An 18,040-nucleotide genomic window follows, 5' to 3' on the forward strand; every position below is an offset into this window, starting at 1 on the left:
TTCATCAGCCAAAATGTTCTAATCGCTGTGAGACCATGAGACAAAGCATATGTGGGGTGTCATTTGATTTTACACTGTATGATGCAAAAATATAAAAAATACTGACATTTTCTGAAGTCGTCGGAATAAAGTACAGATAACTGACAAATCTTAAGTACATTAACAAATTACAACTTAGTTCCTACATCACGTCTATTATTAGCACCTTTTCACATTTCGGTGCAGGATTGACAAAATCATTGTTTTGTTACAACAGGTAACTGGAAGAAGAGTTCAGTATATAAATCTCACAGGCTCAACATGAGTGGGTTAATTATTACCGCGCACGGCGCTTGGCCGTCTACCTGTCTGACAGGTTTGTTTATGCCCATATATGGTCATTTGTGTCATAGCGAGCTTCTGGTCTAATAGGAACTGACGCCCCAACAAACCTGCGCCGTTTCTCGTATACCTTCTGAGCTTCTGTCCCGGGACATGTCATGACATGAGCTTTGTCCGGACCTGAGAGGACTGAGTCAATTTTGTCTCGTGGGATTTTATTTATTACGCACAATTTCACCTTCCTGAGACCGTCTGCAGCACTTTTAAAAGGATGTGGAAGTGATTCAGCTGAGAACCGTCTGTGAAAAAACCCCCCAGGTATTTATACTGCAGAAAAACAAACTTGGGCTATAAAGTAGTGTTACTTTTGGGAGTAACGCGTTACTAACTGATAATTAGTGAAGTTACATGAAAACAGAGCTGCTGTCTCTCTGTCCTGCTGAGCTGAAGCTCTTTTATTGGAACACAAATCTGCTTCTCTTTATTTGTTTGTTGGCGTCTCTGCTGTTTTGTTGCTGTCGTTAGTTCGTACTGGGGTTTATGAGACTGCCGTCAAGTGAGCCGGCGTTCGCTGAAGCAGCGTCAACTGAGCCCGCACTTGTTTCTTGCTGCGCTTTTTGTAGCGTCTTTTTGGTAAAGCACAAGGGAGTGTACGGCCGCAATGCTGAAAGGGAACCCTTCAAAATAAAAGCCCAGGAAGCAGCGATAGACAGATAGAGAGGTAGAAGGGATGGATGGATGAATGGATGGTCGGATGGATGGATCAGTGAAAATAAACCCTTCAACCCTTGTTTTCAATGAAAATTAATGTCTTATAGGTTTACACCTTATTTCACTACAGTACAATACTAGACATGCTCCTTTATTACTACAAGCAATATGAAAGGGAATTACTGTAGAAATTTGGAGTAAATTACTGTTAAACATAGGATCTGACCATCGAAAGTAATGGTCTCTTGCCTGTATTCAATTGGCCATAAAAATGAATTCCTTATAGGTTTGCTCCTAATTTCACTTCAGTACAATACTAGACATGTTCATTTATTACTACAAGCAATATGAAAGGAAATTACTGTAGAAATTTGGAGTAAATTGCTGTTAAACTTGGATCTGACCATCAAATGTAATGGTCTTTCACCTGTTTTCAATTGGCCATAAAAATGAATTCCTTATAGGTTTACTCCTTATTTCACTTCAGTACAATACTAGACATGTTCATTTATTACTACAAGCAATATGAAAGGGAATCACTGTAGAAATTTGGAGTAAATTACTGTTAAACATAGGATCTAACCATCGAAAGTAATGGTCTCTTGCCTGTTTTCAATTGGCCATTCAAATGAATTCCTTATAGGTTTACACCTAATTTCACTACAGTACAATACTAGACATGCTCCTTTATTACTACAAGCAATATGAAAGGAAATTACTGTAGAAATTTGGAATAGACACAAAACTAATCATAAGAGTGATACATACATGTCATTATCACACACACAGAAATATAAAAATAGGAAAAAGAAATGATGAATAAAAGAAATAGATACAATAAAAGGGGGGATCTGTCAGGGTGGATCGTGTGTTTATCTGAATATTCCATAAAGGGTCGCCAGAAAGTGAAAATCTCATCTTTTCCCATTTAATATAGGTCAGAACCTCATGAAGCCAACTATTATGCGTTGAGGGAAGGCATGTTTCCACTTAAATAAGATAAGACGTCTCGCTAGTAGCGTTGATGAGGCCATTACATGACATTTAGCTGCCGGCAAGCTCGATATAGAGAGGGGAGGGCATCCAAAAAGAACCGTGCATGGGTCCGGGTCAAGGTCCAGGTCAAGCACCACCGACAGTGTGTGAAAGACCTGATGCCAAAAACCAACAAGACTAGGACATGACCAAAACATATGCGTGTGATTAGCAGGTGATTGAATGAACCTGTTGCAACTGTCCCTGACAGAAGGGTAAATCTTGGCAAGTCTAGCATTAGTGTAGTACACTTGAAAGAGAACTTTGCATTGCAGTAGACCATGCCAAGCACAAATTGAAGAGTCAACACTGAACAACAAATGTCTACAGTAATTCCCTTTCATATTGCTTGTAGTAATAAATGAGCATGTCTAGTATTGTACTGAAGTGCATTAAAGAGTAAACCTATAAGGAATTCATTTTTATGGCCAATTGAATACAGGCAAGAGACCATTACTTTCGATGGTTAGATCCAAGTTTAACAGCAATTTACTCCAAATTTCTACAGTAATTTCCTTTCATATTGCTTGTAGTAATAAAGGAGCATGTCTAGTATTGTACTGTAGTGAAATAAGGAGTAAACCTATAAGGAATAAAGTTTTATGGCTAATTGAAAACAGGTGAAAGACCATTACATTCAATGGTCAGATCCAAGTTTAACAGCAATTTACTCCAAATTTCTACAGTAATTTCCTTTCATATTGCTTGTAGTAATAAATGAACATGTCTAGTATTGTACTGAAGTGAAATTAGGTGTAAACCTATAAGGAATTCATTTGAATGGCCAATTGAAAACAGGCAAGAGACCATTACTTTCGATGGTTAGATCCTATGTTTAACAGTAATTTACTCCAAATTTCTACAGTGATTTCCTTTCATATTGCTTGTAGTAATAAAGGAGCATGTCTAGTATTGTACTGTACTGAAATAAGGAGTAAACCTATAAGGAATAAAGTTTTATGGCTAATTGAAAACAGGTGAAAGACCATTACATTCGATGGTCAGATCCAAGTTTAACAGCAATTTACTCCAAATTTCTACAGTAATTTCCTTTCATATTGCTTGTAGTAATAAAGGAACATGTCTAGTATTGTACTGAAGTGAAATTAGGAGCAAACCTATGAGGAATTCATTTTTATGGCCAATTGAATACAGGCAAGAGACCATTACTTTCGATGGTTAGATCCAAGTTTAACAGTAATTTACTCCAAATTTCTACAGTAATTTCCTTTCATATTGCTTGTAGTAATAAAGGAGCATGTCTAGTATTGTACTGTAGTGAAATAAGGAGTAAACCTATAAGGAATTCATTTTTATGGCCAATTGAAAACAGGTGAAAGACCATTACATTCGATGGTCAGATCCAAGTTTAACAGCAATTTACTCCAAATTTCTACAGTAATTTCCTTTCATATTGCTTGTAGTAATAAAGGAACATGTCTAGTATTGTACTGAAGTGAAATTAGGAGCAAACCTATAAGGAATTCATTTTTATGGCCAATTAAAAACAAGGGTTAAAGGGTTTATTTTCACTTTTGTGTCTGTACAGATATTGCATTCGATCCATCCATCCGTCCGTCCAATTATTTTGTCACTCTGTCTTTCTGTCTGTCTATCGCTGCTTCTTGGGCTTTTATTTTGAAGGGTTCCCTTTCAGCATTGCGGCCGCACGCTCGCTTGTGTTTTACCGTAAAGGCGCTTTTAAAAGAGCAGCAAGAAACAAGTGCGGGCTCAGTTGACGCTGTTTCAGCGAACGCCGGCTCACTTGACGGCAGTTTTATGAGGAATTCTGCATGGCTGCTGAAAAGTGCATCACGAAGTAAAGACTTTAATAATAATAATAACAACGAGTCGCAGGTTCAAGTCCCACAGCTGACAGGTTACCAGGTGACTCCCTGAGCACGATCCTTGACCCCCACCGTCCCGATCCGAGCATGTATATCAAACCTAACCATGACAAGATGGGCTATATGTGGAGAAGTAAACAGGAAAAGCTAAGTTGATAGACTCAAATGAACCAAACATAACACGAGTGTATCCAGTCGTTTGAATCATTTCAGACTGACTGACTCGATGCAGAGAGCCGCAGGTCACGTGTCACGCACTTTTAAGACATTCTTATTACAGTAACACACGAGTAGCTTCCCGAAGCAAGTGTTTACTTTCGTTTTCAGTTCATGGAACTCCACTTATATTATTTGTTGTCACGGGATGAGGAAGGAAAGCCGAACACAGTAGGTTGTGGGACCAGTTTTCCTTTTCTTGAATAAAGGAGAACACAAGGAGCGCAGGGAATCGAACCACAAACCAATAGACAGGTAACTCTCAAAATGATCTTCAAATATTGTAACCCTTAAAAATAGTCTTTACTGTTTGTCTGTCTTATTTTTATAACTCAGTTCTCAAGATTTCATGGTTATGTCTTGGCCCGTGTTTTTTGTTGTTGTTGTTGTTGTTGTTGTTGTTCTTAACATTTCCTATGTGGAGGGTTGAGTTTTGAATGGTATAGCCACCAGGTCACCGAATTGACCTCAGATAGTGACAAAGATAGGGATTTCTTGTCTTATTCAGCGCTGACGTCTTAATAAACGGTCTGAAAAAACATGAACAAATATTCCTTCTGTTCATCAGTTGAAGCGGTAACTGCTCACTTAAATGACTTACGTCCAGCTCACCTTCCAGACTTTAAAGTTATTCTGTTATATGTTGCCCTGAATGCAGGAAAAATGGATCTTCAAAAGCTGCTGCTGGAGGTAGGGAAAGCCCTGCGCGCAGATGAGGTGAGATCTCTGGCGTTCCTCTGCACTGATCTCCTGGGTCAAAACCCGGCATCGGTGGAGTCGGCCAGCGACCTCTTCTCTCGCCTGATGGATCTGGACCTGCTGTCGCAGGAGCGTCCTCAGCTGCTCAGGGAGCTCCTCCTCATCATCCAGCGGCTCCGTCTGGTCCGTGACCTCAAGCTCCCAGACCAGGATTCTCCAGCCAGGAACATCATTTCTCCCTACAGGTGAGCGGCTCACATGTGGCTTCAAATTGATATATATATCACATAGATATATCACATATATATATCACACACACATATATATATATATATATATATCACATAAATAGAATTAAACTACTCATCAATACACTGGAGAGTTTTCCAACCCCCCCCCCCCCCCCCCCCACATTGTCATTATAAAGTATTGAGGGGATAAAAATGAATTCATTTTAGCTATAGAACCTCAAAAAGAAATCGCATCATAAGATTTAATAACAGTGGTGTAATTGCATCTGGGTACCTGTTTGGGTTTGGTTTAGACACTCCGTTTTAATCCCCGCAGAAGGTTATATTAAAAAGTGGGTCCAAAAGCTTTAGTTGACGCGATATTGAAATGTTGTGTGATTGTGAGACGCAACATACGTCTCATCTGAAGAATCCCTGCGGTGCAGGGGTTAGGTTGGGTTGAACTTGCTTGTCGGCGATCTCCGGGGCACAAGGTGACATGATTCTATTGGTATATTAGTCTTAAAGATCATTTCCCATCTTATCAAACTGTTCTGTTGATATGATCTAGAATTGGTTATATTAATGCAGATTTATTGCAATGACTGAACACTTTATTTTCAATTTTTGCGTGTTTTCAGGAAGCTGCTTTATGAACTGTCTGAGCAGATTACGTCGCAAAACTTGAAAGATATCAAGTTTCTCTTATCCGACAAGTTACCACGTAAACATCTTACGGCAGAAAATGTGGTGAGTGTTTCTTCAGAATTTCACTGACTATTTTGTCTGATGTTGGGAAATCAGCGGCAAAACTGCCCTCTGGCCGTACACTGTGTTTTTAACTGCTACTGTCACAAATACACAAGTTCTGTTCTTCTTCATATTTCTGTAAGAGTTCTCAGAACACAGTCCTCGGTTATGCAGACCGAACTCTGACTCTGTGTCTTAATTATTTTTCAGACCACACTGGACGTCTTCCTGCAGATGGAGCAAATGGACCTCCTGAGTGACACTGACCAGAAAGAACTGGAGATCCTAATTCAGCACGTGTGTCCCATGTTGAGAGGAAGGATCCAGCGTTTCAAAGCTCTGCAGCGTGAGTGGCTTGTGAGACGACGGCAGGTTGGAGCAGGACTTAAGGTGGAGCGGTGCAGGAGGCAGGCAGGCAGGTTGAAGCAGGAACTGAGGTCTGCGGCGGTTATACCGTGCGAGAGCCTCGCGAGTTCCGAGAGCTCACCAGCGAGTTATTAGAGAAAATCGCACGGAAAAGTCACAAAACTGCAGATATCCATCCATTACACACGCAACGTCGTGACGTGAACAATTTACATTTACGAGCACATTCAGACGAAGCAGATCAGGACATGTCCTGACATATAGTATTTGTTTTTTATTTTCTCAGCACCGAAGATCGTTATCGCTCAAGAGGAGAGTCGCCCGAGGTCTCTGACCGATCCTATGGATCCACACCTGGTACACGCTTTGGATGCTTTCAGCTCTCCTGACTGCAGTGAAAAGTTTCAACTGAGTCCGCGCAGCGCGACACGTGTTACTGATGCTTTTTTTTTTTTTGATTGCAGCTGAACTAATGTCTCATTCTGCTTTTTTTTTTTTTTCCAGGTTGCTCCGTCTTTAGGGAAGTCTAAATCTTCACAAGGTAAACTGAAGACATGTGTTGACCTACTTTTATCACCGTGCTGCATGTGGCACGCGCTCATATTAAAAGATATTTGTAGGTTTTATATTTGGGATTTTGTGTGTTCATTTGGTAACTTGTTCTTCAGTGTGAAACTATTCATTGAAGGACTTTTTTCCATATTAAATATTCAGTTTCATGTTCAATGGATTCACATAAGAATGAGGATTTTCAAAATGTCACATTATAATTGTGCTGCCACATTTAGAATGATGGAAATTTCAGCCATTTGGTGATAATATTTTAAAAACAAGTCTCCTCTTTCCTCCACAGAGTTGGAACATTTGGCTGCGGTAAGAATTCAGATAATAATATGTGATGGTGAATGCTTTTATGATCGATATTTCTGTCTTTAATGTTTGTTTTTTTTAAACTCCTCTCGGACTCTGCAGCCGCCTATGACCTCTTCCTCTTCCTGCACATCTCCTGGTGAGTTTGGTGTCCGCGCCCCCTTCACAGCACAAGTGGCAATATTTAGATATTCTTCGGTTTCTTCTTACCCAATAATTGTGGATACATGACAGCCATAGGAACATAATTCAATGTTTATAGTAAACAAGATGCAAGGTGCTGTTATGTTTGTCCCCTTGCCTTTGGTATCGCACAATGTCTGACCGGTCGGCGCTCCTGATTGATTACTTTTTTGCCAACAGTCATTATAGTACACTCGACGGCAGTGGTGTTGATCATTTACAGCAATCCGTTTAGTCAAGTGTCCAATTTATATTTTTAAGGCAAAAAATTGTGAATATTGTGGAAAAATTGTAAAATTGTCAGTTTAATGCTCTTGCACCTTTTTTTTTTTTTTGTGAATTGCACATAAGGGTGTTTATTCACACATTTTTTATTTTCTAGTATTTTGATGCGTGCCCTTTAATTGAAGAAGCTGTTAATATGTATTTATTAATTTTCTTTTCATACTTTGCTAGATTTAGTGAAGAGGGGAGATCCATGTGAGATCTTAACCCACGAACTGAGCTCTTTATGGACGAAGACAGAAAACTCTACAACACTGACAGGTCAGTAAAACCTCTTTTGTTACTTCAGTCCAAAGTTTGTGTTGATTTTGCTTGTGTTTTTATTATTTCAATGAATGTGCCCCCCCCCACCTTTTTTTAAAATATTATTATTATTGTCCTGTTATCTGTCTCATAGGGAGAGGTGAAAGAATTCCAGCTCAGGACGACAAGACCCCCGAAGTGCTGAATTCTCAGACTACAAACACAGACGCAGAGGTTTGTGGTTTATTATTGTAGTTGCAGGTTCATCTGTAAAATGACTGAAAAACACTAGTATATTAATCCTTTATGTGCTGGATTTAAACATTTAGTTTAATGAGGAAATGTGAATGATGACTGAATTTCTTAGTGAGGTGGAAACAGTCCTGAAAATCAGTACTTATAAGTACAACTACTGTTACGTTGCTTAACTTGTCCTAAACAACAGTTAAAAGTATTTTTGCAATGAAAAGTACTCTAGGAAAATGTATACAGTATTCTTCAAAAGAACTTTTATTTTACCGCATTTTGTTGCAGAAATGAGATTTAATTCACTTTTATGGGATATCTATACTAACTAGACTGTGGTAAACAATTAAAAACAATTTTTTTTCCAGTTAAGATAACAAATGTATTATCTGCAAAGATGCAGATTGAATGGTGTGAGTTCGAATTGTGGCCGTACTCAGCCAGGACTTCTGATTTTATTCAGGGAATGTAGTATTATTGTTTATAACACGATGTAAAAGTACTTTGTATGAGAATAGACTATTAAAGTAACAGTACCAAAATATTCGACTATCAGTGTGAGTATTATTCTTTTTACCGCCACTTCTGGTTAATAATCTGTTGTGGATTATTTCATCTGTAGGATTTGAGGACGTATCCCATGACTTCAACAAAGAGAGGCGTCTGTTTGATTGTGAACAACCACGACTTCTCTGAATCCAGAGGGAGCGTCCGCAACGGAACAATGATCGATCAGGGTGAGCCGATGTTCACTCACTGCCTGAACACGGGAGATTAAAACAGAAGCACATTTCACAGCTCTGCTCTCAGCGAGGATGTATCATCCCAATTTGTTTGGGTGTATCTGTGTTTCTTTCAGCGAGTCTGGACGCCGTGTTCCGGTGGCTGGGCTTCGAGGTCCAGACGCGTACAGACTGCAACAGGAATGAAATGCTCTCCCTGCTCCGGGAGCTCAGCAGCAGAGATCACAGTCAGATGGACTGTCTGGTGTGCTGCGTTCTCAGCCACGGCAGGGAGGGAAGCGTGTGTGGAGTGGACGATAGCATCGTCAGGATCAGTGAACTCATGGATCCTTTCGATGGATTAAGGTGTCCCACTTTAGCAGATAAGCCCAAGATGTTTTTCATCCAAGCCTGCCAGGGCGTTAGGGAGCAGGAGCCCGTCCCCATCGAGGCAGACAACTCCGACTTCAGTCCTTTTGAATCTGATGCTGTGAGACTCGTCAGAGAGTCCATCCCAGCTGGGGCAGATTTCCTGCTGGGAATGTCCACGGTTCCCTCTTTCGTCTCCTTCAGAACGAAGACTGCTGGCTCCTGGTACATTCAGTCCTTGTGCCAAAACCTCATAAAGATGGTGCCCAGGTTAGTGACACAACATATCAAAGATACTCTGATTGGTTTTAATGGAGTATATTCATTTACCGAAACACTGTGTTGAGAAAACCTTTCCTCATACACAGCCCATCCTCTTTGTTTCTTTGAACATAACACTGATTAGTTAATGACAGTCATGGAAGACATTAAATGTTGCTTTGGAACACATTGAAACCCGTGCTGCTGGGATACGAACTTTAAAATTGCTGGAAATAATAACAAAGCACGACATGCGTTTGAAACTTTTCTTATAATGACACAAACGCTAGTTTGTTTTCTCCCATTGCTTTGAAAGAGCACTTTTTATTCCTTGTTAGTGCACAAGATCACCCAATAGACGTTTCATTCGTAGAATCCACTGAAATATGAAGCGTTTTAATCAAAAGCACCCCACAAAAATAATTGACAAACTTTCATCAACATACAAAAAGAAATAGAAATTCTGACTTGACTTGATTATTTCTGCGATAAACAGAATGTACATTTGTAGAGTTTCGAAGTCGATTCACTGGAATATGTCAAAGAGCTCACTCTTTTTTTTCTTTTTTTTTGTTTTGGCTTCCAGACGACACGACCTTGTCTCTATTCTGACGCAAGTGAATGCAGACGTCAGCCAGAAGAGTGGTCCTTCCGGCAGGAGAAAACAGATGCCACAGCCAGCGTTCTCACTCAGGAAGAGAGTGGTCTTTCCAGTCCCCACTGCTCCTCCTCCGAGCATGACGCACCTGCCCATAGACTGACAACAGATCGACTGAAATGTGTCGCGCGCACTCTTTATATGTGGAATCTTAAATGTGCTTTAATAATATTGACCATGAGATGGCACTAGAAGATGGAAAAAAGTCCCCCATTAGTCAGTGTGAGTTTAAGTAAATGTATTTGTTTGGATGGCTCATCGGATTTTTCTTCTTCCAAAGCACTGAGGGAAAATAAATAAACATTTCTTGCATTTAGGAAAAGAAGAAGAAAAAGTTAGTTGCATTTATGGACTGATTGTGCTTCGACAAAATGTCTCACCTTTTACAAGTTATTTGTTGCATAGCTGGTAAATGTCATTAAGTTATTATAGATAGATAGATAGATAGATAGATAGATAGATAGATAGATAGATAGATAGATAGATAGATAGATAGACAGACAGACAGACAGACAGACAGACAGACAGACAGACAGACAGATAGATAGATAGATAGATCAATTACAGGTTTTTTTGTTAAATAAACATGTTTTTTTAAGGAAAGAGAAAAATATGTTGTTGTTTTTATTTACAAAAATAATAAAACAAACAAACAAGTAAACTCTTGGCCCTAAATGTGCAGAGTAGTTTTTATTTTTGTTAACTTTTCAATTACTGACATATCTAAATTTGTTGGACTTTTTAATTTCCGGTTTTCCTTTTTATGTATATTTTAATGTTTTAAACTACCACATGAAAAAAAACATTGCAAGAACTGAAGAATTTCTGAGCTAACAAGATTCAGAGACACTTGTTCACGTATTTATTTTCAGTAGGCCAGATTATTGTAACGGTGTGTTAACAGGTCTCAATTTAAAAAACGTGTTAACCAGTTGCCGCTCATCCAGAACGCGACAGCCAGCGTCCTCACCAACACAGAGAGGGTGGAGCACATTACACCAAACTTAAACCTCTGCACTGGCTGTCTCTGTGTTAACGGATTGACCTAAATACATCTCAGATTTACTTGTGGAATATGAAACATCCTGGCCTCGGAGGTCCCCAGAAAGCGGTTTACTGAACCCTTGTTTCCACTGCGCTGTGTGACATTCCCATTCTGACCAGCGGCATCCAGCTCGCACTGAATCCCCTTATTTTGTCAGTGGAAACGAACAAAAACCCGTACACATACTGCGCATTGGAAACGAGGCTTTAGTGTTCTCAGAGTGAGAAGCAAACCACATGAAGCAGGTTTTATACCCTATACACTTTTCACCTGTGGAACAAACTTCCTGAATACCTGTGGACTGCTGACACACTCACTTCTTGTCAATCAGGCCTTAAAACAACTATTTGCTCAAGTTTTCAACTAAACGGAAGATTTTACTTATTTTATTACCTTTATCTTCATAAAGCTTTTACCTCACTCTACTTTTTAATGCCTTGTGCCTTATGACACAAGACACTGTGAATTGCCTTGTGTCTGAATGCTCTATAAATATATTTGCCTTGAGGTATTTCAACACATGCTCTATGAAGGGTTGAATATTAACACTGAATCGATCTTTTGTGTGGATTTGAATTTTGAACATAAAATGTAGCCGATGAAAAGAAGCGATTTACGAAGTACAAAGAATTTTTTCTAGATTTTTTGTGTTCTTAATGTCAATTTCTATAATCTAATTCTACAATCTTATCTACAATCTTACAGCAAAAGTATTATGGGGTACTGATTGAATGAATTAGGGAATGTATGAAGTAGAATGGACCTCTGATATATGGAGACACGGAAATCCAACGCAAAAACTATATACCTGCTGCAATAAGGACAGATCTTAACGATCACCTTCAGACTAATGGTTAGTCTCTTCAGACATTGAAGAGAAGGTGGAATCTGTGATGGTCGAGCCTGCAGTTTTTACAGATTATCAGCCTGTTAGAGATTACTGGAAATTAAATAAAACCTGATTATATGATAAACTGTTTAAAATTGAAACTCAAGCAATTATTGAAAAATATCGGAAGCATGTAAATGTCCTTAACAATTTTGGAAAGTATTGGCAGTTATTGAAATCTGAAGTTAGACATTTAGCTATAACTGTTGGGAAAAGGATTGCTAATGCAAACAGAGAAAAATAATCACAGGTAATCACAAACATAAACAACTTATCAGAGAAAATAAGCTTATCTGGAGAGGGACTGGGAGAACTGACCGCTCTACAACTCGAATGAGATAAACTATAAGAAGAAAAAGCCAAAGGGGCTTTTGTAAGGTCTAGTAGGAAATAGCTACAACTGAAGGCAATGAAAACGAACTCTATTTTTAAATGTAATCATTATTTCATATCATTATTTGTACATCCCTGGTATGTTCAATAATGTTCAATATTGTTGTTTATTTAAAAAAAAAAAAAAAAACTTTAGAAACGTCACAAGTTGCCCGGTCCAATATGGCTTCCAGCAGACGTAAAGTGGCACTGTGACCAGCAGGGGGCAGTAAACAATATAGTGGGTGTGCCTGGACCGGATGTTGATAAGACTTTAATGTGGTTGTTCTTCCGCTCTCCTCCTCATCGCCACTGAATCCTCCGAAATACCTGTCAAAGTGCAGGTTGAGCTTTATTCCTCCACTTTGCTCCCCAGGAGATTCCCTAAGCAGCCCGAGGAGGAGGCGAACATGTCTCAGGAGGGACAGCAGAGTCCAGCAGTCAGCGCCGAAACGAGGTAAATGTTGTAAATAGACACTTTCACACCATTAATGTTTAAACGTCACATTTATTCGGAGGTTCGATTCGGGGCTTGTGTCGTCAGGATGACTGCAGAAATGAAGTTTTAATCGATTTACATTTGGACAGCTTGTTTGTCGTTTCATGTCTGGTAAATCGTGATGTTTATGACGTTATCTTTGAAGAGCATCAGCAGAGCTGACAAACATAATAATAATAATAATAATAATAATAGCAAAGATTTACAATACCCCAATTTCAATAAATAGCTTTAAATGGTCCAAAGAAAAGTGGAGAAGGTTGCTTGAAACTTAAAAAACAAATAATGTCTATTTCAGAATATTGCAAAAAATAAAAAAAAAAAAATAAATAAATATATATATATATATATATATATATATATATAAAAAGCCTATTTCAGGGAACAAGAAAACACCTGAAAGCTGTTCTGCAGTAAAGGAGGTTGGTGCGGCTGATCGCTGCAGGTGGTCCTACTTTTCTAGATTACTTCCAACACACTGTGGCACCAAAACCCTCCTGAGCATTGAACATTATATTAATATCATTACTGTCTTTCTATTCTAATTCTGCTTCTTATTGAACTCTTATTGTCGTGCCTTTGCTTGTTTCGGTTTAGTTTATCATTGTTTTTTGGTTGTTTTATTGTCGTCTCAAGCTTCACCTCATTCTGTCAGTTCCCTGTGTGAAAGTGACGATACGAATTCGATTCCATCTGACTGTCGCACACACACGCAGCCTCCGTGCACCCGACAAGCAGAAGACCAGCCCCGGGAAGACGCCCATACAGATCCTGCACGAGTACGGGACTAAAAGCGGGAATCTGCCCGAGTACGTGATGGAAAAGGCCGAAGGGAAGGCTCACCAGCCCAGCTTCGCCTTCAGCGTTTCAGTCGGAGAAGTCAGCTGCACAGGTCCGATGTGGGATCTCTGCAAAGCATTTGTGTTCTTCTACCGCTGTCTTAAGAGACGCTGTATGACCTGGTTTTCATTAGAGTGAAATTCTTACTGTGATCAAACGTTTTTTTTTTTTTTTGTTTCAGGTGAAGGTTCCAGTAAAAAGGCTGCGAAACACATGGCTGCAGAGGCTGCTCTGCGCCTGCTCAACATCGATGCTGGACTAGTGTGAGTAGATCATTTCATCTTGGCGTCAGCTCATTTAGGTCAATGGAGTTGTAAAAATATCTTTGAAAAAAAAAAAAAAAACATTCATCAGTCCTTCAACTTCAATACTTTATCCAAGTGGAAGTTGCAGCGGACTTGAGGTGCACACTGAGCCTGTTTGTGAAAGAGGAAAAAAACGGCAAAATAAATAGTATTCTTCTGTTTTCCGTGACAAATAATCCAAGAACTGATTTGCACTTTTTTTTTTCATCTTTCAAAATAAAACGAGTAATTTAGTTGATTCTGTTTGTCCTTTTCATCACAAACATTAACTGAATGGATTAATGATTAATTGTTACTCTGAAGTTAGTCGTAGTTAGTAGCACTTTATTTTGATCATGTCAAAAAATAGAAGCAACATAATCTCACATCAGATATAATAAATCAAATCTACTCGAATGACTATAGAAATAAAAAAGATTATGAATGAAGTCATCATGAATAGAAATGTTAAAATATCTAATTGTTAATTTCAATAAATCAAATAAAAACTAGGAAGCCTATAGAAGCATTGAGAAGAAGTTGCACCCCGTCTCCATGAAGTGATTGGACTGCTGGGAAGGATTATTCCTAATCCCACAATGTTCTGCAGTTAGTTCGAAAGATGTGCATTTTCCTTCCACCGACTGAAATATTTGTAACAAAGTGCGAGCTTCAGTGTGCCTCCCAACAGGAACGTTCCGGTGAAGTCGGAGAGTAACGGCGTCGCAGCAGAGACACACGGCCGGCTCAACTCGGTGGGAATCCTCCAGGTGTGGTGAAGCCAAACACAGTTTGTACTGTGCCAGCCCAAGGGTTCTGCTCAGCACTGGATTCATGTCTGTGGTTTCCTCTCAGGAGTTGGCGCTGCAGCGAGGCTGGCGCCTCCCCGAGTACTCCATGTTGAGGGAGGCCGGGCCGCCACACCAGAGGGAGTTCACCGTCACTTGTCGATTGGAGACGCTGTCAGAAAAAGGTGTGAGCCCGCCTGAACGATGTGAAGTGTCTTGATTGCGGCGGCGCTCGTCACGCTTCGCTCCGTGTCTCAACAGCCGTGGCCACTTCAAAAAAAGCGGCGAAAAAGGCCTCGGCGGAGAAGATGCTGGCGAAGCTTCAGAGTCTGTCGGGCTCCTCCGAAATCACGTGGGTGCGTCGGCTATTCCTCGCCACGCCACGACCGCGAGACGCAACCGCCACATTTCAAAAGTTAAAGGGATCCGTGGTTTTTTGCAGACGCCGACGCCGAGCGTGAGGTTTGAGAACATCAGAAACTCGACGGCGGAGAAAATCTCCCTGCTGAGGAGGAACCCGCTGAGCATCCCCAACACAGACTACATCCAGATGATGCTGGAGCTGTCCAATGAGCAAGGCTTTGAGGTCACCTACTTCGACATCGGTGAGACAGACACACACTCCTGCTGCTTCCAAGTTACAAAACTGGAAGAGCGACTTGTTTATTAACACAATATTTATTCATTCATTATCCAAAAAAAGGTGGAAAAAGAGTTTGCATGAGAAGACAGGTGATTAGAAACAGTATTTAATATAATACAGTGTGGCTCAACATTTCACCATTACTGATCAAATTATTGAAACTTTCTGTGGTTTTGTAGTTAAATTCCCACAGAAACAGGCAATATTAGACTTTATGCAAAAATATTTCTATAAACAGTCATTATAACAAGCTGAGTATTTTAACAGACACATTTAAATCCTATTTACGTGGTTGTTTGTAGTATTTCTTATAGTAGCATGTTTGGTCAACTAGTATTACCTTTTTTAAAAGATGATTATTTAAATAGTTTTTTCAGGAGAAACTGTATTTATCTTACAAATAGAATAAACTGTATCACTGTGAATAGAGAGAGAACGCAAATAGTCCAAATATAAAGATAAACCCATCAGTTGAGTTAAGTCATATTTAATGTATTTTATTGTGAGTAGCACGGTGTATTATACTCCTGGAAACACTCACTGGGTGTTTCGGTTCGATCAAACCATGATCCAGGATGTGTCCAATCTTTCACCTGTCTCATGTTTCCTGGATTCACACGAGACATAAACAAGGTGCCGGACTGACCCTTTGACCTTCGCCTCAACGATCGCTGGCTCACGCGGTTTTCTCAAGAGTTTGTCGACCATAAATGCCACTGTTCACTGTTAAAATCCCACCGACTAACCGGCACTAACTAATCTTGACTGTTTGGTAGACGAGCTGACGGTGAACGGACAGTACCAGTGCCTGGCCGAGCTCTCCACCTCCCCCGTCACCGTGTGCCACGGCACCGGCATCTCCTGCAGCAACGCGCACAACGACGCGGCGCACAGCGCCCTCCAGTATGTCAAGATCATGGCCGCCGGCCAATAGAACCCCGGCCGGGGGCATCTCCCCCCCCCACCTCCCCCACGAGGTCTTCCAGCGGTCGGAGGACAAGCTGTATTTTTGTAACCATGCAAATCTCCAAACAGGAGGATCTCACCCTGCAGCTGCCTTTGTTTTTGTGACCTTGTTCTGTTTGTATTTAATCAGATGTGAAGGAAGCAGTGGTGAGGGTGACGGCGTGTAACCCAGCAGCTTTGCTGGAAAATACTTTTTAAAAAAAAAAAATGATGGAGTGACTTTCCCTGATGTAAATAAGTTTTATTTTTTAGACTGTCTGCTTTAAAACCCGATCCACGTCTTTCCCTGCTTCCACTCCACCTCAGCGTGCAATCTGCCGTGCGTACGAGCAGATAACATCTCACCTTCTCCACTGGGCCGCTGCTACTTCAGTCTGTGTGCTTCGTAGTACGCCGATACTATTAATCCGTTCACAGACCCGTGTATTGTCGTCTGAACCCCGGAGGAGAACATCGGTGTGTGTGAACTGAGAATAAAGCCGCACTGCGAGCGCTCCCGAGTGTCCTGTCTGTCATTGGCCACACAGAAACGGAGTACTCGGATATTCCAAACCTCCGCAGGCTCGAACCGGGGATCACTTGGAGGTGAGAGTGCTACTGACGGGGTTCAGAAACAAACAGGAAGTGGCACACATGGGAGAGGAAACGGTAAACCAGTGTGTTTTTCTTCAAAAAGATTAATGAAGAAACTTTCTCACATTTAATGGAGTCAAATGAAATGTGGTCACAGTTCTTCAGTGGTTCTGGTTTTTATTTAGCAGTGAGACATATTGGCTGATTAAATGAGATTTGATATAAAGTTCAATAACCACAAAGAAGTGGGCTTCATTTTAGACTCTTGTGAACTAATCTATACTTTTGCATTTCAAAATGGTCTTTTACGTTAGTATCTGTAGTTCTACTTAAGGAAATAGTGTGGGTACTTTTGGATTTCTGAACAAAATGTAAAAAAAAATAAAAAATCATACAGAAGCCTTCAGAACAGAAGTACTGAGCACTTTGACAAGTATTTTATAGTTTTTCAACTTAACAATGAAACAATTCACATTTGAAATGTTTTTCTTTTTTTCCCCTCCAAACACAAGCACACATCCTTCAGTAGTTTTGCAGTTTTATTAGAACAAGCACTATGTAGCAGCAGTGTACAGTGTTCATGGAAAGATATGTACTTGGTTCAAATTGCACTTTAGAAGGTATCCATCAGGAGACAGAGCTGACATAGTGCTTCACGAGACATCAGTCCAAAACAAACAAATTAAAACCAATGATGTGTCCAATTGAGGAAACAAAACCTTTTATTTTGTAAGGCATCTGCAACATTCATTGGCAAGCTAAGTTGTCTAGACATGCAGGTAGAAGGGTGGATGGATGGATGGATGGATGGATGAAGAAAGCTTGAAGTTTTCTCTCATCTATTTATTTTATTTTTTTTTGTATTTTCTCCACTACATTTTTGACTCTACGATGCCGAACTCTTCCTCCTCGTATGATAGGAGGAGGAAGAGCGGAGCTCCTGCAGTCGAGCTCCCTGTGGGAGATGTGCCGTGTTTACAGTGATCAGCCTCCATGTTCTGGAGTTTCTTCAAATGCTGCGAGCGTTTCACAGTCTGGTCAAACTCTTCTCCGCAGAGGAGTCCTGCAACGGTGGAGGATGTGTGTGTGGAACTTGTTAGTGGCATACCTTCTTCCTGGCATGGGGATT

General features: G+C 40.2%; 2 protein-coding genes across 4 annotated transcripts; both read left to right on the plus strand.

Moving 5' to 3' along the window:
* Positions 1-427: 427 nt before the first annotated feature.
* Positions 428-10,684, plus strand: casp10 (caspase 10, apoptosis-related cysteine peptidase). Of its 2 annotated transcripts, none has more exons than XM_080478892.1 (13): positions 428-639; positions 4,789-5,074; positions 5,701-5,809; positions 6,020-6,155; positions 6,462-6,532; positions 6,680-6,716; positions 7,029-7,048; positions 7,148-7,184; positions 7,685-7,774; positions 7,911-7,990; positions 8,625-8,739; positions 8,862-9,363; positions 9,941-10,684. In XM_080478892.1, exons 2-13 carry the CDS (start codon positions 4,794-4,796, stop codon positions 10,113-10,115), a joined length of 1,653 nt encoding a protein of 550 aa, XP_080335018.1. In that variant the 5' UTR covers positions 428-639; positions 4,789-4,793; the 3' UTR covers positions 10,116-10,684. The 2 variants fall into 2 exon arrangements, with proteins under 2 accessions (XP_080335018.1, XP_080335019.1); XM_080478893.1 differs by lacking the exon at positions 428-639 and adding an exon at positions 3,831-4,385.
* A 1,892-nt stretch (positions 10,685-12,576) lies between these two features.
* Positions 12,577-16,834, plus strand: prkra (protein kinase, interferon-inducible double stranded RNA dependent activator). 2 transcript variants are annotated; one of them, XM_080478007.1, is made up of 8 exons: positions 12,577-12,775; positions 13,534-13,709; positions 13,839-13,920; positions 14,633-14,711; positions 14,797-14,914; positions 14,991-15,085; positions 15,172-15,334; positions 16,149-16,834. In XM_080478007.1, the coding sequence occupies exons 1-8, from the start codon at positions 12,729-12,731 to the stop codon at positions 16,304-16,306; spliced, it is 918 nt and encodes a 305-aa protein (XP_080334133.1). In that variant the 5' UTR covers positions 12,577-12,728; the 3' UTR covers positions 16,307-16,834. The 2 variants fall into 2 exon arrangements, with proteins under 2 accessions (XP_080334133.1, XP_080334132.1); XM_080478006.1 differs by having other exon boundaries at positions 12,588-12,775; positions 14,618-14,711.
* Positions 16,835-18,040: the final 1,206 nt, after the last annotated feature.

The sequence above is a fragment of the Lipophrys pholis genome (genome assembly GCF_963383615.2).
Source record: "Lipophrys pholis genome assembly, chromosome: 13".
Taxonomy (NCBI): Eukaryota; Metazoa; Chordata; class Actinopteri; order Blenniiformes; family Blenniidae; genus Lipophrys; species Lipophrys pholis.